The sequence below is a fragment of the Prionailurus viverrinus genome, chromosome D4 (assembly GCF_022837055.1).
Source record: "Prionailurus viverrinus isolate Anna chromosome D4, UM_Priviv_1.0, whole genome shotgun sequence".
Lineage (NCBI taxonomy): Eukaryota > Metazoa > Chordata > Mammalia > Carnivora > Felidae > Prionailurus > Prionailurus viverrinus.
The window spans coordinates 63,054,276-63,075,806 of NC_062573.1; the positions used below are offsets into that span (position 1 = coordinate 63,054,276).

The 21,531-nt window shown below is 39.7% G+C and overlaps 1 protein-coding gene across 2 annotated transcripts in view; it reads left to right on the forward strand.

Moving 5' to 3' along the window:
• The first annotated feature begins 274 nt into the window (after nucleotides 1-274).
• Nucleotides 275-21,531, forward strand: part of GKAP1 (G kinase anchoring protein 1) — an 85,713-nt gene continuing 64,456 nt past the window's right edge. Inside the window, exons 1-4 of one of the 2 annotated variants that reach the window (XM_047829832.1) lie at nucleotides 275-529; nucleotides 960-1,093; nucleotides 14,765-15,017; nucleotides 16,699-16,842. In XM_047829832.1, the coding sequence (XP_047685788.1) occupies nucleotides 14,808-15,017; nucleotides 16,699-16,842 (354 nt within the window). In that variant the 5' untranslated portion in view covers nucleotides 275-529; nucleotides 960-1,093; nucleotides 14,765-14,807. The remainder of the gene's footprint in view (nucleotides 530-959; nucleotides 1,094-14,764; nucleotides 15,018-16,698; nucleotides 16,843-21,531) is intronic. The other variant, XM_047829831.1, reaches the window with a different exon arrangement.

The following is a 21,531-nucleotide window of genomic DNA, read 5'->3' on the forward strand; positions in this document are numbered from 1 at the left end:
TACGCGAGCCGTTTGGACCCTGCCCGGCCCCCGTAGCTCCCCTTCTCCAGCAGGTGGTTCTGGTTCTCTCCCCCAACTCTGGGCGCTCACGTCACCGGCGAACCTCTACCCACGCGCCAGCGCCGCAACCAACCGAGAAAATAAACAAACCCCCGCGCGCGGCGGCGGGCGCGCCTGGCCCCGCCCCCGCTCCGCCCCGCGGCTCTCACGCCGCCCCCTCCGCCGGGACTTCCCTCCCGCCCTCGGCTCGCAACCGCGCTCTCCCCGCCCCTCACCGCAGCCTGCAGCCGCGCTCCTCTCCGCGGGCCGCCCAGCCCGCCTAGCCCGGCGCCCGCTCGCGGGGCCCGTTAGTGCCCGGCGCCCGCTCGCGGGGCCGCCGCGCGACTCCCGCCCGGCGCGAGTTCGCCCCCGCCCCTGCCCCTTGACCCAGCCTAGTCCCAACGCCCAGTGCGGCCGCCCCAGGAGCCGCGGGAGCGGCGGCGGTGGGGAGGAGGGAGAGGCGGACCGAGCCGGCGGCCGGGGAGGCCCGGTGAGTACGCGGAGGGCGGGCCCGCCTCGAGGGGGACGGCTCCGGCGCCCCTGAGGCGGTGGTGGCGCCTCGGCCGCGCCGCTCCGTGCGCCTCGGGCTCGGCGCTTGGGGACTCGGCCTGAGGCGACGGGCCCCGCTGGTCGGAGCCGCTGGGCAGAGGGCGCGGGGAGGGCCGCTCCTCGGGAAGGGCCGCGGCCCCGCGGCTCGGCGCGGAGAGGGACCCGCGCCTCCTCAGGCCCCGGCGCCCGGGCCGTGGCTGCGCCTCCTCAGACTCCGCGGGGCCCGGGCCCGGGGGCTACCGTGGTGGCGGGGCCGCCGGGTGACAGGTGCCGTCGCCCCCTCCCCGCTGCGGGCATCGCGCTGCCTCGTCGAGCCGGGCGCTCGGAAATTTCTGGAGCCACGACCGGACTCGCTGTTTTCTTCCTTTCAGGTTTGGAAGCCGCATCTCTGCCCGAGTTAGGTCTCGCCCAGCCCTGTTTCTTTCTCCGTGTACTTTGTGCGAATAAGTTTTGGAGCCTCGGTTGACAGCCTCTGGGTGAAATTTGGCTTTCGTTCGTGAATGAGGTATAGTGTATTACTTTTTGAATAAAGTGCTCCTTCTCCTCCTCCCCGCTAGCTGTTGAAAAGTAAATGAGAAGGGTTTTGAATTTTGTTTCTTGCCGTTTTTCTTTGGAACAGCCGTCAAAGAATTTTTGTCAGATCTCTAGCCTTTGGGGGGTTTAGTAGATGTTGAACAGTAATGACAAAAATGGCTTGTTCAATTGTCTTTTCTCTCAGCTTCTTTGATTTTTCACTCTCACCTTAGTCAGATTTTACGATTGAGTGGGTGCTACGGCTTTCATTAGAAGCACTAATTAAAGATCATCTTTCTTTTACTCAAAAGCCAGTGACATTTTTTCTACATCATTCACTGTTGTCTGTTTCTTTATGTAGTAACGATGCTTGTGATTGTAACCTGAATCATCAGTTTAACATATTTGACTTGCAGCAATAGGAATGTTGGAAAAACTTTATGGGAAATTGAAATATTAAAAAATACTTAATCTGTGGAAATACAGATTTTATTTCTCAACAGGTTTGTAACCGTCGTTGATATTAATCATATATCCTAATTAATGGGAGATATTCTTTTTTTTTTTTTAAGTTTACTTTACTTTTTAAGTAATCTCTACACCCAACGGGTGGCTCAAACTCCTAACTCTGAGATCAAGAGTTGTGTGCTCTACGACTGAGCCAGCCAGGCGCCCCTAATTAATGGGAGGTATTCTTAATTGTTATAAGTGGTTATAACAGACTTATCTATAAGGTACCAATTTAGTGACTTCACTCTGTGGACTAAGAGCAAGAAACTGGAAGTTGACCAAAAGCATATTGGAGCAAATGAAGATACACTTGGTACTTGCTTGTACTTTTTGCTAAAATTAGGCGCAGATTGGATTAGGGAAGCAGTACTTAACTATGAAGAAAAAGTGGAATTTAGGACATACCCATTAAATTTACATGGCTTGTTTGTAGTAAGTGTGTTGGGAGCAAGGTTTTGGTATGTACTTGGCAAGTGTTGGTTGTGAACTTTATAAGAAGCCAAAGTGAAAGATTGCTTAGTTGTGTTGCCTTGAGGAACAGAACATGAAATAATATGTTAAAATTTTTTTCACCAGGTACTGAATCACTGATAGTGCCATTTCATTTTATGCTCACTCTGTTTTTTTATTTTATTTTATTATTATTTTTTTTAAGTTTATTTTGAGAGCAAGAGCACAAGTGAGGGAGGGGCAGAGAGAGAAAGAGAGAGAGACAGAGAGAGAGAGAGAGAGAGAGAGAGAGGGAGAGAGAGAGAGAATCCCAAGCAAGCTCTGTGCTGTGAGTGGGGAGCTCAACAAAGGATTCAATCCCACGAACCCATGAAGGGGTTCAAATCATGACCTGAGCCAAAATTAAGAGGCGGTAGCTCAGCTGGCTGAACTGCCCAGGCTCCTCTCAATCTGTTTTCCTAAATCTAAGTTATATTTCAAGGAGGCCACTACCTTGTATTAATTTCTTTTTTTGATTAGGCTAAACTGGTTGATAGTGTTAATGGAAGATAATTATCATTTTATTAAAGAAATATATTTGGTTGTTGATTGAGTATTTTATACAGGTGTCAATTCTGGATTGCCCTAATTGTGGTTCCCAGGACTGAGATAGGGCTACTGCTACCATTTTTCTTGACCCTACAGAGCTCACAGTCTAGAGGAATGAGGTCATAGTGGCAGTAGTCCTCAGAACTTTGGTGGAAGAGCCTGAGAGTACTAACCATTAATCCTGCTGTTTACAGTTTAGGTTATTCATTTTTAGAAAGAGTTTATTTAATTAAGTACCTGGTATATCCTAATTCTTTTTAATCAACACTTTAACCAGTATGTTTCTTAAATATGTTTCCTGAACAAAATCGGTTGCGATGATCACTTACTAGAATGGCATTTCTAATGAAACAAATTTGAACTGCTAATAATCATTGTTCGTTCACATTTGCATTATGGGAATGGGGGGTTATCTATAGTGCACTTTGCATTTTCTTTTGCTGTGCATTCTTCTTGAAGACACATATTTCATTGCATAGAGAGCTGTGTACTTGGGGAATATAAATATTTTTTTTTAATTCAGTGAAATTATCTTTTGTGTCCGGTCCTGTGGTTTTGTTAGGGATTGACTTTCAGAATGTTGATATCATGATTGTAGGTGGCTAGGCACAAGGGTTAACAGATAATTTTAATGGAATCCATTCAATAAAGTAAATATAAACATACGGAAATATTACAGAGGGAATGATTAATTTGAGGCAGGTCAGAGAAAGCTTCATAGAGATGCTGGCCCCTGAGTAGGATTTTGAAGGATGAATAGAAGGTGTTTTTTTTTTTTTTTAATGTTTATTATTATTATTTTTTTTTTTAATTTTTTTTCAACGTTTATTTATTTTTGGGACAGAGAGAGACAGAACATGAACGGGGGAGGGTCAGAGAGAGAGGGAGACACAGAATCGGAAACAGGCTCCAGGCTCTGAGCCATCAGCCCAGAGCCCGACGCGGGGCTCGAACTCACGGACCGCGAGATCGTGACCTGGCCGAAGTCGGACGCCTAGCCGACTGCGCCACCCAGGCGCCCCTTTGTTTATTATTATTTTTGAGAGAGAGAGAGAGAGAGCGCGCACAAGTGGGGGAGGTGCAGAGAGAGACAGAGGTACAGAATCCAAAACAGGCTCCAGGCTTTGAACTGTCAGCACAGCCCGATGTGGAGCTCAAACCCACGAACTGTGAGATCGTGACCTGAACCAAAGTCAGATGCTCAACCGACTGAGCCACCCAGGCACTCCAAGAATGAATAGAAGTTGTAAGTGGAAGAGAGGGAGGGCATTTTAGGTGAAGGGAACAGAAAAAAGATATAAACAAGTAAAACTAAAAGTGTGTTCAGGAAATTTTTAAGTAGTTTATTTTGTTATAGCATCGGAGGAAGGACAGTTGCTATAGAAAGCCCTAATGTATGCTATAATATTTAATAAGTCAAATAATTGGCCTTTTGAATATTGAGTATATTTTTAAATGGAGATTTCACTATAATTTGATATTGCTGTCATCTCAAGTATAGAGCAATTAATAGTTTTTACTAATGGTAGTCTTTGAGAAATTATAGAATATTGCACTTATATGTTACAAGCTGCCTGTATATTTACATTTGTGAACTTATTTGTGTTCTTGTGCATTTTCACCTGAAACATTTGTTTTTAAATTGTTTTTGGGGGCGCCTGGGTGGCTCAGTCAGTTAAGCGACTGACTTTGACTGAGGTCATGATCTCACGGCTTGTGGGTTCAAGCCCTGCGTCAGGCTCTGTGCTGACACCTCAGAGCCTGGAGCCTGCTTCAGATTCTGTGTCTCCCTCTCTTTCTGCCCCTCCCCTGCTCACGCTCTGTCTCTCTCTCTCAAAAATAAACATTAAAAATTTTTTTAAATTGTTTTGTGAATTTTCTTTTGTCTTCCTTCAGCTACCTAAGTTAGCATATGTTATTTTTATTTTTTTGTTGAGGTAAAATTGGTATATAACACATTAGTTTCAGGTGTACAGCATAATTTATGTTTGCATATACTATAAAGTGATCGTCATAATAAGTGTAGTTACCTACTATCTGCTATCATACAGTTAACCCCTTTCATTCTTTTTCACCTATCCCCTAAACTCCTTCCCCTCTGATAACCACCAATCTGTTCTCTGTATCTATGAGTTTTATTTGTTCTTTTGCTTTTTAGATTTCACATATAAATGAAATCAGATGGTATTTGTCTTTCTCTGATTTATTTCACTTAGTATAATACTCTCAAGGTCTATCCATGTTGTCACAAATGGCAAGATTTCCTTTTATGTGACTGAATAGTAAGTGTGGTATATAAACCACATTTTCTTTATCCATTCAGACATCACTGGACACTTAGGTTGTTTACATATCTTGGCAGTTATAATATACTTACTAGTGGAATTGCTGGAACATAGGGCAGTTCAATTTTTAATTTTTTGAAGAATCACCATACTGTTTTTTCATAGCGGCTGTATCAATTTACATTCTCAACAACAGTGCACAAAGCTTCCTTTTCTCCACAACTTTTCCAACACTTGTTATTTCTTGTCTTCTTTTTTTTTAACGTCTTATTTTTGAGAGGGAGAATATGAGAGGGGGATGGACAGAGAGAGGAGACTGAGAATCAAAGCTGGCTCTGTGTTGAGAGCTGAGAGCAGAGAGCCCGATGCAGGGCTCAAACTCAAACCCTGAAATCATGACCTGAGCCAAAGTTGGACACTTAATTTACAGAGCCACCGAGGCACGTCTCTTGTCTTTTTTGATAATGGGTATTCTGACAGGTGTGAGATGACATCTCATTGTGGTTTTGATTTACATTTCCCTGATGATTAGCAATGTTGAGCATCTTTTCATGTGCCCATTGGCCATCCTTCTGACTTCTTTGGAAAAGTGTCATCCAGATCCTCTGCCCATTTTTTAATTGGATTTTGTTGTTGTTGTTACTGAGTTGTATGAGTTCTTTATATATTTTGAATAGTAGCTCCTTATCAGATATCTTCTTCCATTCAGTAGGTTGCCTTTTTTGTTTTGATAATGGTTCCTTTGCTGTGCAAATATCTTCTTCCATTCAGTAGGTTGCTTTTTTTGTTTTGATAATGGTTTCCTTTGCTGTGCAAAAGCTTTTTGTAATCCCATTTGTTTATTTTTGCTTTTGTTGCCATTGCCTTTGGAGTCAGATCCAAAACAAATACTGCCACGGGTAATGTCCAGGAGTTTACCACCCATGTTTTCTTACAGGAGTTTTATGGTTTCTGGTCTCACATTTAGGTCTTTCTAAATGTGAGTTAATATTTTGAGTTAGTATTTTGTATGGTATAAGATAGTAATCCATATAAGATAGTGGTTCTGTTTCATTCTGTTGCATGTGGCTGTCCAGTTTTCCCAGTACCATTTATTGAAGAGACTCTCCTTTGCTTATTGTGTATTTCCTCCTTTGTGTAAATTAACCATGTTTGTGTGGGTTTTCTGGGCTCTATTCTGTTGGTCTGTGTGTCTGTTTTTATGCCAGTACTATACTGTTTTGATTACTGTAGCTTTGTAATATAGTTTGAAATCAGAAGCATGATATCTCTAGTTTTGTTCAAGATTGCTTTGGCTATTTGGGATCTTGTGGTTCTATACAAATTTTAGAGTTATTTGTTCTAGTTCTGTGAAAAATGCCATTGTAGTTTTGATATGGATTGCATTCAATCTGTAGATTGCTTTGGTAATATGAACATTTTAACAATATTAATTTTTCTAGTCTATGAGCACAAAATATCCATTTATTTGGGTCTTCCTCAATTTCTTTCATCAGTGTGTTATAGGTTTTAGTGTACAGGTCTTTCAGCTGCTTGGTTAAATTCTTTTTGATGTAGTTGTAGAGGGGATTGTTAATTTGTCTTTCTGATAGCCTTTTTGTTTGTTTAAAGATTTTATTTTTAAGTGATCTCTACATTCAACATGGGGCTCAAACCTACAATTCTGAAGTCAAGAATCACATGCTCTCTGGGGCGCCTGGGTGGCTCAGTCAGTTAGGCAACTAACTAATGCTCAGTTAGTCATGATCTCGCAGTTTGTGAATTCAAGCCCCACGTAGGGCTCTATGCTGACAGCTCAGAGCCTGGAGCTTGCTCTGTCTTCTTCTGTCTCTCTCCCCTTCCCCACTCATGCGCGCTCTCTCTCTCTCTCTCTCTCTCTCTCTCTCTCTCTCTCTCTCTCAAAAATGTGAATAAACATTAAAAAAAATTTTTTTATTTTTTATTTTTTATTTTTTTATTTTGGGGACAGAGAGAGACAGAGCATGAACGGGGGAGGGGCAGAGAGAGGGAGACACAGAGTCAGAAACAGGCTCCAGGCTCTGAGCCATCAGCCCAGAGCCTGACGCGGGGCTCGAACTCATGGACCGCGAGATCGTGACCTGGCTGAAGTTGGATGCTTAACTGACTGCGCCCCCCAGGCGCCCCTAAAAAGTTTTTTTTAAATAAAGAGTCAAACGCTCTGAGCCAGCCAGGCACCCTGCCTTTAAGTTATTTTTAAAAGGAGACTCAAAGGGAAGAGGGGAAATATACAAAATAATCATTAAATTTCTGGACTAACAACGTGATTTGTATAGTATTTTAGTAATAGATAAATGGCTGTTTAATTTCCAGCACTAGCCACCACATTCATAGACTGACCAACGTTGGCAGCTTACAGGATGTCTGGCGTGTGTTTTTTGCCTTGTGTATCTTAATTATGTCCATGTCACTTAAGGGTATATAAACATCTGGACATTTGAGTATTTGGATTTTAAAGACCATATGAGACAGAAAGAAAAGGGAAATAGTAGGGGGAGGGAGAAGAGCTCTATTTGAACCTGTTTATCCTAATATCTCTCAGCTGTGACTATAGATGGAGATGCAGAAGTTTAGGACACAAGACTGAAAGAATAGTGTTCTGAAGGCATAGTAACTGTAGCCATTCCCTGAACTAGTGTCTTTATTTTTATTTTTATTTTATTTTATTTAAAAAAAAATTTTTTTTTCAACGTTTATTTATTATTTTTTTGGGACAGAGAGAGACAGAGCATGAACGGGGGAGGGGCAGAGAGAGAGGGAGACACAGAATCGGAAACAGGCTCCAGGCTCCGAGCCATCAGCCCAGAGCCTGACGCGGGGCTCGAACTCCCGGACCACGAGATCGTGACCTGGCTGAAGTCGGACGCTTAACTGACTGCACCACCCAGGCGCCCCATTTTTTTTTTTTTAATTTTTTTTTTAAATTTTTTTTAATGTTTATTTTTTGAGAGAATGAGAGACAGAGACAGAGCATGAGCACGGGAGGAGCAGAGAGAGAGCGAGACACAGAATCTGAAGCAGGGTCCAGGCTCTGAGCTGTCAGCACAGAGCCTGACGTGTGGCTCAAACCCATGAACTGTGAGATCATGACCTGAGCTGAAGTTGGATGCTTAACCGACTGAGCCACCCAGGTGCCCCTGAATTAGTGTCTTTAAAATGCCTGATATTTTCATGGTCTGCCTGTTTCTCCCCTTTTCTCTTCAAGGTTTACCAAAAAAAAAAAAAAAAAAAAAAGGTTTCAAATGAATCCCTGGATTGTATAACATGACTATCTTTTTGTAACTTCTGAAAAGTTTGTTAATGCAGGTAATGTTCTCCTAAAAGTGTGTAGTCTTTGACAACTGCCGTCTGTCATTTGTCTTCTTCATCACTAACATGAAGATCAGGGGCATCTCAATGTCAATCTGACCTGTAGTTGGCCCTTTTTAAGTTTTGATACAGGGCAGGAAAAAAATCAATATTGCAGTGATTACCTTATATTTACCCTTTTGAATTTAGGTGTAGATGACCATTTTCCCTTTTCAAAATGAATTTTTTTCTTATAGAAGAAATATGGTCATTATAGAATATTTAGGGAAATAGTGAAAACTGTAGAAAAGACAGTAAGCATATTGAGTAATCCCATGGATTTCCTTGTTTTTGGTATGTATGGAAATAATATTCATATTTACAAATTGGGGGTTGTTTTTATATTTTTATTTCCTTCTTTCATTTAAAATTTACATTTCCTTTCTCCTCCACTTCTGAAGTACTAGTGTACCCTTTGACATGGTGCATAGATTTCTTTCATGGCTATTGAAGTAGATGATGTGTTAGCTCTTACCTTTTTTTTTTTTTTAAATGTTTATTTTTTTTTTTAATTTTTTTTTTCAACGTTTATTTATTTTTGGGACAGAGAGAGACAGAGCATGAACGGGGGAGGGTCAGAGAGAGAGGGAGACACAGAATCGGAAACAGGCTCCAGGCTCTGAGCCATCAGCCCAGAGCCCGACGCGGGGCTCGAACTCACGGACCGCGAGATCGTGACCTGGCTGAAGCCGGACGCTTAACCGACTGCGCCACCCAGGCGCCCCTAAATGTTTGTTTATTTTTGAGAGAGAGAGAGATGGGGAGGGCAGAGAGAGAGAGAGAGAGACAGACAGACAGACACAGAATCCAAAGCAGGCTCCAGGCTCCAGGCTCCAGGCTCTGAGCTGTTTGCACAGAGCCCGTCGTGGGGCTCGAACTCATGAATCGAGATCATGACCTAAGCTGAAGTCGGTTGGACGCTTAACCAACTGAGCCACCCAGGAGCCCAATTTTTTTAAGTACAACGTGTAGCACAGATGATCCAGCCCTTCCAGTTGTTTCATTTCCCTACCCCCTATTCTGTTCTCCTGTTTTACATCCCTGCCTCTGACCAAACAAGGAAACATTATCCATGAACATTTCTCTTTCCAGCTATCCATTCTTAAGTTAAAAAAGTATTTTAACACATGGTTGCTGAAGTGTAGCATAGGTAGCTGCCTCCTCAGAAAAACATTTTTTGTCTTTTCACTGTTTTTCAATTAACACTATTCTAATGCTTTTCACTTTGTCGTTCTTTTATTATTTCTTTACATTCATTCAGGAATTGTTTATTGTTTGTCTGCTGTGTTTAAGACGTAGTCCTTACTGTGATTCTTGGGTTTCAGGTAGATGGGTGTTTCCCTTCTGCCATTTGTTAGGCATAATCTTCAGGTGTTTGACTGTCTTCAGTGGTTGACTGCTTGACCACTACTTCTCAGTGCCTAAATCCTTTTTCCCTTCATAAATTAAAGCCTTAGCTTTGAGAAGGGCTGGATGTTAAGTTTCATAACACTTTCTGCAATGGAGTCAGACAAGCTTAGCCAAATTTTTAAATAGCTTGTGCCAGTTCTGTGCCTTTTAGGACCTGGAGACATACTTTAGTTAAAAATCATAGTAAGAACACCAGTAGATGTTTGTATTTGAGTGCTTCTGCTGTACTGGCTACTGTTCTAAGCTCTTCACATATATTATTTAACCTTTACAACAACCCAGTGAGCTATGCACTCTTGTCCCTATTTCACAGAGGAAGCAGGTGGATTGCTCAGGAGCTCTAAGCAAGCAGCAAGTTGACCAGGTTTGACTAGGCCTTCTTGCTCCAGGTCAGCACTCATAAGGTAGCGCTCTCCTGCCCTCTGGCTTCTGCAGTACAAACATAAAAGACCAGAGCATCTCATTGTCCCCAAACTGGGAGGAGATCTACAGCGTCTTTAAAGAGCTGGGTGGAAAAAGGTGTTACATTTTCTTTATAGTATTTGATTAGGGTAAGTAAGACAAAATATAAAGTATTAGGAAAGGTATTAAATGTTGTATTTGTATAAAACTTCAGAATCTTTTCAGGGTTTCTAATGAGAAAATTGTGCTTGCTTCTATGAACATAAATTTTTAAACAGGTTTATCCATGAAATAAGAATATACAAGTGGGTGTTATATGTAAGTGATGAATCACTAAATTCTACACTTGAAACCAATTTTACCATATATATTAACTAATTAGAATTTAAATAAAAACCTGAAATCAGAAAAAATATACTATTCCTGACCCAGACTTTTAGATGATGTTTTCTTCAAATTGAGTTCTCATTGAAATTTTGTTTAGCTGAGTAGGTAATTAAAACAAAACAAAACAAAACATTTTTGTTGTATAACTGTTCAATAATTTGTAACAATTGAAAATATTTTTAGAGAATTTAAAAGCATTTCTCTGAAAATGTAATAAAGAATTTTTTTGTGATAAAATGAAAGGAGTTCAATAAGACTTTGTAACTACAAGTGTTTAAAATGACAAAACTCTTTTTGTCATTTTAAATGACAAAAATGAAAAAGCAAATGCTTTTTCAGAAAGCATGTGCATTGTTTGAGCAGTCACCTTGCAGCTAGATTTATGCCATTAAAAGGCATATCACCGGCAAGTGGGAGGAAGTACCTGCCACTTGTGAACATAGAGCTTTCAGGCCATTACTTGGAACCTTGCTCACTAGGAGATTCTGTGCTCTGCCCCTCCTCACAGCCCCTGCTGCTCCCTGTACTGCACGGCTTGCATTTGGGGCACCTAGAATACAAACTCTTCCAACAGTTCCTTGGACCTGCCTACTCTGATGGGCACCGGTGCCTTCTACACTTGTCTGAGGAAGTAGATTTCCAGGGCCTCCTGCACTGCCCTCTTCACAGTTGACAAATAACTGCAGAGCAGCATGTGCAGGCGCTGTCCTCTGGGGAGCACCACACGAGGCTGCCTGCATCTGATGGTGATGGGCCCAGCATCTCTGAATTCTCCAGGGTTTTCTTAGGTGCCCCAAGGACTGAGGGAAACAATATTTGAGGATACGTTGGTCAGAAAGCTCTGCCCTATGCCACAGAAAGAAAATTTCTGTGAGCTTTGTGGAGATGTTTTATTTTTTTTTTAATATTTTCTAAGGTTATTAATTTTGAGAGAGCGTAAGAGGGGGAAGAGCAGAGAGCAAGGGAGAGAGAGAATCCTAAGCAGGTTCACACTGTAAGCACACAACCTGATGCAGGGCTCGAACCCACAACTGTGAGATCATGACCTGAGCCAAAATCGAGTCAGACGCTTAACCAACTGAGCCACCCAGGTGCCCCAAGATGTTTTAGATAGACAATTGTGAACATTTAGCTCATGTAGAACAATCTAAATGTGAAATTCATGGTTTTGATATTAGTCCTAGAATGGAAAATAAATTTATTTGTGCAAGAAATCAGTCACGATAAGGCCAGATTATGCTGTAATAACAACCTGAAAATTTCAGCAGCCTAAAACAGCAAAGTTGCTTTCCTGCTTAAGCTACATATCCATTACAGGTTAATAAGGAGATTTTATTCATTGTAATTTCAGACTCCATCAGACTTGACTGATGGAGACTCCAGCTCAGCATATATTTCCACGATCACAGAAATAGGAATCACATTCTGGCTTTTAAAGCTTTTTAAAGCTTATATTTCACTGGCCAAAGTAAATGACATGGTCATGCCTCCCATTCAGTAGGAGAGTGGTATGTAATTCTCCTTCAGGGAGGGGCAGTAAGTATTTGTGAATGGCTGACACATGCAATTTATAGTCCCAGGAGTTAACATTAAATGTGGCAATAGTTGTTGAAAAACTGTACAGGATCTTTGTACCTAAAGTGCTCAAAGCAACTAAAACTTAAAGGATTTGGGGTGTCTGGGTGGCTCAGTCGGTTAAGCGTCTGACTTTGGCTCAGGTCATGATCTCACGGTTCCTGAGTTCATACCCTCCATAGGGCTTTCTGCTGTCAGTGTGGAGTACATTTCAGATCCCTTGTCCCCCTCTCTCTCTCTCTGCCTCTCCCCAGCACTCACTCTCTTTCTCTCTCTCTCTCTCTCTCTCAAAAATAAACAAGCTTTTTTTTTAAAAAGGATTTTAACGTGGCATGTTAAAGTTGAAGCAGTATTAATGCTTTCCATAGTGTTTTTGCGTCTTGAACTTCTTTTTCATTTTGTAATATAGTATATTCTCCCATGTAGTAACTTAATTCTCATGCTTACAGCAAAGATTAAGTCTAATAATATGTCGTAATTGGGGCGCCTGGGTAGCTCAGTCAGTTAAGCATCCGACTTAGGCTCAGGTCATGATCTCGCAGTTTGTGAGTTCGAGCCCCGTGTCGGGCTCTGTGCTGACAGCTCAGAGCCTGCAGCCTGCTTCAGATTCTTTGTCTCCCCTTCTCTCTGCCCCTCCCATGCTCATGCTCTGTCTCTCTGTTTCTCAATAACAAATAAACATTAAAAAAATATAAAAATATGTCATAATTTATCAGTGTGATGCCATCTCTATATGTCATGGTATTCAATCTTAATTTGCATATTTTTGGGTATAGGAGCAATAAGTATTAACATGGTTTTATAATAAAAATACTCTGATTTAGTAGCTACTAGGTAGCATCTTCAAATATCAGCTCTTTTTTTTTTTTTTTTTTAATTTTTGTGCATCGTTTCACAAAAAAATTGAAAGCTTTCCAAATAATTTTCCGGATTCTTAGGTTAAGATGGAAGTTTGAATGCATGCTTCTCATTTTCGTTCCCTCATGAAAACATATAAACTATAGTGTGTGGTTAGCTTTCAAAATGGACCTCAGTGATTCTCACTTCTAGTATTTGTACTTTTGCATAGTCCTCTACCATACTGAATAGGGGGGAACCTGTGGAAAAAATAGGATATTTTGGAAATGACAGTAGCTGGTTTGGATATGAGTACTGTGCCTCCAGATAGACATGTTAAAACTGTAAAGACAAGCAAACGAATAACACGAAAATTAGGATAATTATCTCTGGACAGGGTGAATTGGATGCTATTGGGGAGAGGCACACTGTTAATCTTAGTGCTGGGTAACTGGAATGTTCATTTATTTAAAAAATTTTTTTACTGAGTTGTGTACTTGATACATTTCAAAATAAAAATGAACAGATTTCTTAATTTCACAATCTATTAAGAAAATGTGGTTCTTTTTGGGGCACCTGGGTCACTCAGTTGGTTGAGTGTGAACTTCAGATCATGATCTCAAGGTTTGTGGGTTCAAGGGGTTGAGCCCTGCATCAGGCTCTGTGCTGACAGCTCAGAGCCTGGAGCCTGCTTTGGATTCTGTGTCTCCCTCTCTCTCTGCCCCTCCCCTGTGCTTGTGGTCTGTCTGTCTCTCTCTGTCTCTCTCTCAAAAATAATAAACATTAAAAAAAAGAAAAAAAAATTTTTTTAATTGAAAGAGTACCAAGTCTTCTAGAGTCTTCTAGTAGTTACGGGACTTCTTACTTTGAACTTGCAGAGCAAGGTTCAGCAAACCTAGGTTCATGTCGAGACTCTGCCAATAACTTGCAGATTGACCTTAGGCAAGTCACTTAACCAGTCTAAGTACCAGTTGCCTCCTCTGTAAAACTAAATGATTTGGGTTAGATATTACTGCAAGACCTTTAATATCCTAAGTGTATAGGTATACTCAAGGTATGCTGAAGCTAGTGAACCAGAAGATAATGTGGAAGGTGATTTGAAAAAGTTTCCTTTGGTTCTCTATTTTGTTGTCAGTTCTGTGACTTAGTAGCAGTCTCCAGAATCAATTTTAAGGTAGTATTTTGTGAATGATAGGAGTGTTTTTCCTTTTCTACTCCTTTTTTCCTGTCTTGGAAGTTGGAGATTAACATGTAGTTAGTTGGACTCTGCAATGTAAAAAATATTCCTACTTCATTGTAAACCATGTTGGTTTAACATGTTCTCTGTACATATGTATATATTACAGCAGTACACTTAAGAAAAAAATCATGAATTTTTGAAAACCATATATGGAAAAATGAATACATTTTATTGGTGGTAGTCTTGCAATAGTTGTGAAATCTCGTATCTTTTCTCTGTTTTCTATTTTACAGTTGTATATTGCTTACTTAAATTAGAAAAGAATATTATTGCCAGTAGGCCTTATGGGTATGAATCCAAATATTACTAAATCCAAGGGCGCCTGGGTGGCTCAGTTGGTTGAGCCTCCAACTCAGTCTCAGCTCAGGTCTTGATCTCCGGGTCATGAGTTCAGGCCTGGTGCTGGGCTGTGCATTGAGCTCCACACTGGGTATGAAGCCTACTTGAAAAAAAAAAAAACAAAAAAACCCCCAAAAAACCCATTACTAAATCCAGTGTTGGGAGAAGTGTGTGTGTGTGTGTGTGTGTGTGTGTGTGTGTGTGTGTTGTTCTAGAATCTAGAACAGATTTTACTGAGCATATTTACTCATCTGCCTCTTCTTCTTCCCTACAGGAATTATTCTTGACAAAAGTATTTTAAAATAGAAATCGTTACAATGGCCTCAGCAGTACTTAGTTCTGTTCCCACTACTGCTTCTCGTTTTGCCCTATTGCAAGTAGATAGTGGCAGTGGTTCTGATTCTGAGCCCGGAAAAGGCAAAGGTCGGAATACTGGAAAGTCTCAAGCAAGCAAATCAACTACAAATGAGAAAAAGAGAGAAAAAAGAAGAAAAAAGAAGGAACAACAACAGAGTGAAGCAAATGAGGTAACAATTAGAACTATTTGTGTCTGCTCTCCCAATAGACTGTGAGCAGAAGTACAAACCAAGGGGTCAGCGAGAGCCAGGCTCTGTCTGAGACTGAGTAGAGCCCTTCCTAGGCTCTTCCTAGCTTCTGTGGCTGCATCATTCAGTCTTTGCCTCTGCTGTGACTTAGCGTCCTTTGTGTGTCTCTGTCTTCACCTCTTCTTGTGGGGACAATAGTCATATTGGTTTAGGGCCCATTCTCATTCAGTGAAACTGTATTGTAAGTTATCTTGATTACCTCTGCAAGATCTTATTTTCTTTTTTTTTTTTTTTTTTAATTTTTTTTTTTCCAACGTTTTTATTTATTTTTGGGACAGAGAGAGACAGAGCATGAACGGGGGAGGGGCAGAGAGAGAGGGAGACACAGAATCGGAAACAGGCTCCAGGCTCCGAGCCATCAGCCCAGAGCCTGACGCGGGGCTCGAACTCACGGACCGCGAGATCGTGACCTGGCTGAAGTCGGACGCTTAACCGACTGCGCCACCCAGGCGCCCCAAGATCTTATTTTCTAAATGAGGTCCCATTCACGGACACCTGAGGGTTTTAGGCCTACTACATATCTGTTGGGAGATTACAATTCAATCCATAACAACTTCTTAATAGTTTTATCTCTTATTTCACTTGCTGCATCTCAGATCATGATGATGTGATTGTTACTTGAGACTGGTTTAGCCAGTCCAATTTTAGCTCATCATGTTATTTTGTGGACTAGGCCCTGTATTTTTAAGGACTAGCAAAGTAGTTGCTGGAGTTGTTTAAACTTTTAAATTTGTAAGCCATTAAACTTTAATCTTTTTTAAAAATTTTTTTTAATGTTTATTTTTGAGAGGGAGAGAGACAGAGCATGAGTGGCAGAGGGGCGGAGAGAGAGGGAGACACAGAATCTGAAGCAGGCTCCAAGCTCTGAGGTGTCCTCACAGAGCCCGACGTGGGGCTCGAACTCACAAACCGCAAGATCATGACCTGAGCCAAAGTTGGACACTTAACCGACTGAGCCACCCAGGCACCCCAACTTTAATCTTTTTTGAATCCCACTGTTTTGCTTTTTTAAAAAATGAAGTATAGTTGACATACAGTGTCATGTATGTCACGTATGTATGTTTTAAGTACTTTGCATCTGTTGACACAGTTAATAACAACACAACAACCCTGTAATAATCAGTAATGATATATTATCATTATCCCCATTTAAAAATTTTTTTCTTTTACTTGGGGGTAGTTGACACATACTGTTACATTAGTTTCAGGTGTACAGTATAGTGATTGAACAGGTTTATCCATTATGCTATGCTCACCACAAGCCATACAGTGCCATATTAGCTTCAGGTGTACAACATAGTGAAAAGTACACCTGTTATCCTGTTTTTCACTTCTATAAACTTCTTCCTTTAAGTAAAGCAGAATCATTAAAATCATGGTATGAATGAATACAGTCCATTTTCACTTATTGTTTCATTTAGAAACCCACCAATATTATCTAAATACCTGAAGTTATTATTTTACAAAGATTAAGAAAAGCACAAATAGTGACTCTGAGCATAATGAGTGGAATAGAAATATTATTGGATTCTTAACAAAAAAATCATTAGTATTCTAGAATTGGTAGACTGAATTTAATGATTTTTGTTCATTTGTTTCATAGCTCAGGAATCTTGCTTTTAAGAAAATTCCCCAGAAATCCTCCCATGCCATTTGTAATGCTCACCATGAGCTTTCATTACCAAACCCAGTGCAGAAGGATTCACGAGAAGAGAATTGGCAAGAGTGGAGGCAAAGAGATGAACAGGTACAGCTAAGTAAATCAAATTGTTTTGCTTTGTATTTTGATGAATGTGTACATTTTTATTTAATTATTTTTTAAGTTTATTTATTTATTTTGGCGGGGGAGGGGCAGAGAGAGAGGAAGAGAGAGAATCCCAAGCAGGCTCCGTGCTGACAGCCCAGAGCCTGAGGCAGGGCTCGAGCTCATGATTTGAGATCATGACCTGAGCCTAAATCAAGAGTTGGAGGCTTAGCTGACTGAGCCACCTAGGCACCCCAAACTTATGCATTTTTAAAATGGCAGTGTATCTGAATCCATGACAACACTATTCTGATGAGCATATTGTATTGGATTAATTCACACATCTTTTGCTTTTACTGAGAGGCTCTGTTTTTTATCTAGGAAAAAGTTGATATATTTGTTATTTTATGTAATTCAAAGCAGTTATTTTGTGAGTTTTCAGTTTATATGCCTTTTTACAAGTGAGGGAGAGATACAGAAGATAAAACAACAGGATTAAATTCTTTCATGTCAAGAGATGAGTATTTGTAGCGTCAGAGGTCTCTTGTTAATACTTAGTCACAGTTTTGCTTAAAAAAGAAAAACTTTGAAGGTAAACTTCCTCTTCAACTTTGATGTAACATAGTATATGACATTTGTTAGTTTAACTTATTTATATGATATTTTGTGCTTCTATTAAATAGATACCAGTAATAACCAAATCAGGTAATTTTTAAGACCAGTCAGTTTCTTTTTCTGTGTGGTGTTCAGGAAAATAACATACTAAGCCTAGAATGTACTCTAGGAGATACTGGATGTATGAGAAATGAATAGTTACTTATTTGCTTACTTGTTAAACTGTCATTTAATCCATTGGGAAGAGGTATTGTTTTATCAGATATTTGGCTTAATAGAGTGCTATACCTATCATGCTTCAGTTACTAGTTTTAAAAGATTTAGAGTATACTAAACTGTGCTCTTAACACATCAGCTGTATTAGTTATCACATTTTCATTAGGATTGTGTAGTGCCTTAGGTTCATCATCACAAGCATCAGTTATTATACAAGAGCTGTTTGCAGATGCCATTTAAAAGATATTTCCAGGCAGTGGATACTAGATACATTGTCTTGTATTAAACCCTCTAGTTTTTATTTGATTATTTCTTTTTTTCCTTCTATGGCATTTATTATGACAAATTCTTACAAGTATAAATGTAATGATCTACTTTGTTTAGACAGTAATAGAATTTACCAGTGTCTTCACCAGAGAGAATTTCTCCCAGTGGCCCTAAGAGCACTGGAAAATTAATGAAGGAAAACTACTCAAATTTGCACCAAAATCCATTTTGTGTAATGTGGGAACCTGAGCACAGATATTTGATTGCCCTTCTTCCTACCCCTACTGATTGCTGCCAGAATGACCAGGTAATTATGAAAAGGAAATAGTTGACATGGCCCTGGCCCTACACAAGAATATCATCCCTGGCTCAGGAACTTTGAGGAACTTCTGCTGGATATGCTATTGATGGGCCACTTAGGAAAACCTGGTAGCATATTTGGAAGTCTCACTTGCAGAAAATAATCAAGGTCATGAGAAGTAGAGTAGATGCTAGGATAATTAACACCGATGAATGGCAAAGAGATAAAGGCAGACCTTGGAACAGATGGACAGTAAACCATTTGGAATCTACTTTACTGTGTGGAATAACAAATTTTAAAAGTAGGGACCAGGCAGTGACTAAACTAGGCAAAAAGCCTGTAGAATGGTGGGTGTTCTCCCTGACACAATAAAGAAACAGCACAGTGAGAAATTCCAGTATTGAGGGCTGAGCCAGACAAAAAGCTGACTATAGAAAGCTAGCCTGTTATGTGGCTACTTTTTTCAATCACAAAAGAGAAATTATGCTAAGACAAACTTTCCTACTCCTAAATCACCAAGGTGACTTTGGCTTCACAGAGCCTCAGCATAAAATCTGACAGCTGGCATTAAACAGCAACCAGGTGGATAGTAAACAAGCATCTACTCCGTCTACATATGAGCAAACAGTGGAACTTAGTTGATCTCATCTCAGCTGAAGAAGTTTGTGCCATGTGAAAGGAAAAGAACATTGTACTTAGTCTCCAGAGTGAAAGCATACTTTGAAAAATATTTATTACAGGGAGCAGAAGTTGATTATAGACAGCACCTATTCTTTTAATAAAAACCAAGGAGCTAGACCATTTTGTAAAAGTCAAGGGGATTAGTAATGATATATATAAGGTGAGGTGAAAAAGTGCCAAAGTAGGGGCGCCTGGGTGGCGCAGTCGGTTAAGCGTCCGACTTCAGCCAGGTCACGATCTCGCGGTCCGGGAGTTCGAGCCCCGCGTCAGGCTCTGGGCTGACGGCTCAGAGCCTGGAGCCTGTTTCGGGTTCTGTGTCTCCCTCTCTCTCTGCCCCTCCCCCGTTCATGCTCTGTCTCTCTCTGTCCCAAAAATAAATAAACGTTGAAAAAAAAATTAAAAAAAGTGCCAAAGAAGTTGAAAAGAGGGGTGGGTGAAATAAAAAATTTTGGGGAAGTAAAATCATAGAATCTAATATTTCATTAGAAAGACTAATGAACAGAGTATACACTGAAGAAACTTGAGTCAATTGTATGAAGGAAAATTTGAGATAAATTTTGCCAATAAAATCAACCTAATAGATTGGAACACAGAACTGAAATCCAACAGAGGCAGAGTTAGGGTCCCTAAAACAAATAGAATAGAGGCAATCATTAAAGATAATGTTGATAAAAATTTTCTTAAAGGACTTGAATCTGAGCTTGAAAGAACTTTTAAGCCTTTTTCAAAGGATTTTTTGGGAAAACTTTTTAAAAATTCTCTTAAAAGTATTTAACTTTAAGAATAAGAGACACAAAAATAATACTATAAATATATGCATGGGAGAAAACAGGTAAAAAATTAGACCAGCTACTTTAAATGGCAGAATTAAAATGTTAGGACCAAGAATTCTGTATCTAGCCAAGATGTCATATTTTTGAATGCTAAAGAAATATATTCCCAGACATGCAAGGGCTAAGGAGGCATACTGCCATTATTCTTTCTGCAAATTTTTCTGAGATACACTCTTTGCCAATTAAGACAAATCTAAATAAAGAGCACAATTGGAAAGTACCAGTGGCGAACATTGAAGCTAGTTCAATACATAATTAACTCCCAGTAGTGTTTGTAAATTGTTATTAATGAGAACATAATTCACATGAAGAATTTGTCTAAAATGGAACGGAACCCCTGTTTTTGAACACAAAAATTGGTAAGGAAGTAGGTTGGGGAAGCCAATATGTATTTTAAGATTTTTCATATTGATGACAAGATACATAGTTCCAAGTGTGATTTTTTTTTTAATTTAAAAGAACTATTTATACACAAGACTTTTCATTCTATAAGTTTTAAATCAGTTGGAGAAAAAGAATTAAACCTGGTCCATATAAGCAGAAGTTATAAAGTAAAGGAAGATGCAAGGAAGCCTTTGAAATAAGATATGAAAAAGGATAATAGACAAATAATTTGTTTTATAAATAAATATAAATAGTTGAATTTACCCATTAAAAGACCAACGGGGGCAAACTGCCTAGAACACATTTCGATCCTAATTCTTATCTTTTCCTTAACATTAAAAGTTGTGACACATTGACCTGAAAGAATAGGTTCAGACTATTTAAGATATATTTTGCTGAGGTATGTTATGGAAGCTGCTAGAAATTGTAGAGATAATGTTCAATGCAATATTAGTATCTTAAGAAATGTTTGTATCTCATCTTCCATTTTGTAGACTTGTATCCATCTCAGCATACTTCAGAGTTGGAAAGATAGTGTTATATTTCCTATTTCTTTGCAGAATGGTATACATCAAAAGGAGGTATATGCTTTGCACTTGAAATGCACAAGTTTTATGTGATATAGGAAGTATGTGAATTATATCTTAGTAAGGCTGTTTTTAACAGATGAATAGGCCTGCTTTGATTTGGTCATATTTATAATTTTTACTACTTTTAATATTGAATTAAGATCAAGAGACATACTGTTCAGTAATACCTGTTGCCTGGGAATAAATCTGTGGAGATGTTGTTCAGGTATAGTTATATCTCCTTTATTCATGATACATTGATATTACTGATTCCAGTGTACCTTTTTGTAACTCTACATCATGGCTCAAAAATAATTAACTGAATAGAAAAATTTCTTCTCATGGTAAGTTTTTAGTGATAAACCAATCAAAATTTGTGTGTTTCTTCCTCTTACTGATTCAAACCGCACATCACTGGTTTTATCTGACTCCGAAGTGGATTATCTGCTAGCATGTGCACAATAGTAATTGTTCTTTCACATTGAATCCTCTACTCCATTTGATTAAAGGTGTTTTGCCAATAGCTTGTTCTATGTTTGTGAGTATACTATTTGTCATTAACCCGATGGCTGGTATAATAAGACCCTTGGCAATTGTTTGACTTGCATGTGTGTCTCTATATCTCTATAAGGAGTGCAAATTCAAATGAATCCTCTGTATTTTGGGGCTCTTTTTTTAGCAACAAAATTCATCACTTTTCTTCTGGAAAAAGCATTACTTGGTACTTGTTCTGGAAAAGACTCCTACAATTGTGCTTTGAAAGTGAAACAAAAACTGGTGTCTTCAGGCTACAGGTCTGACCATGTCTCATAGCAGGCAACTAGGA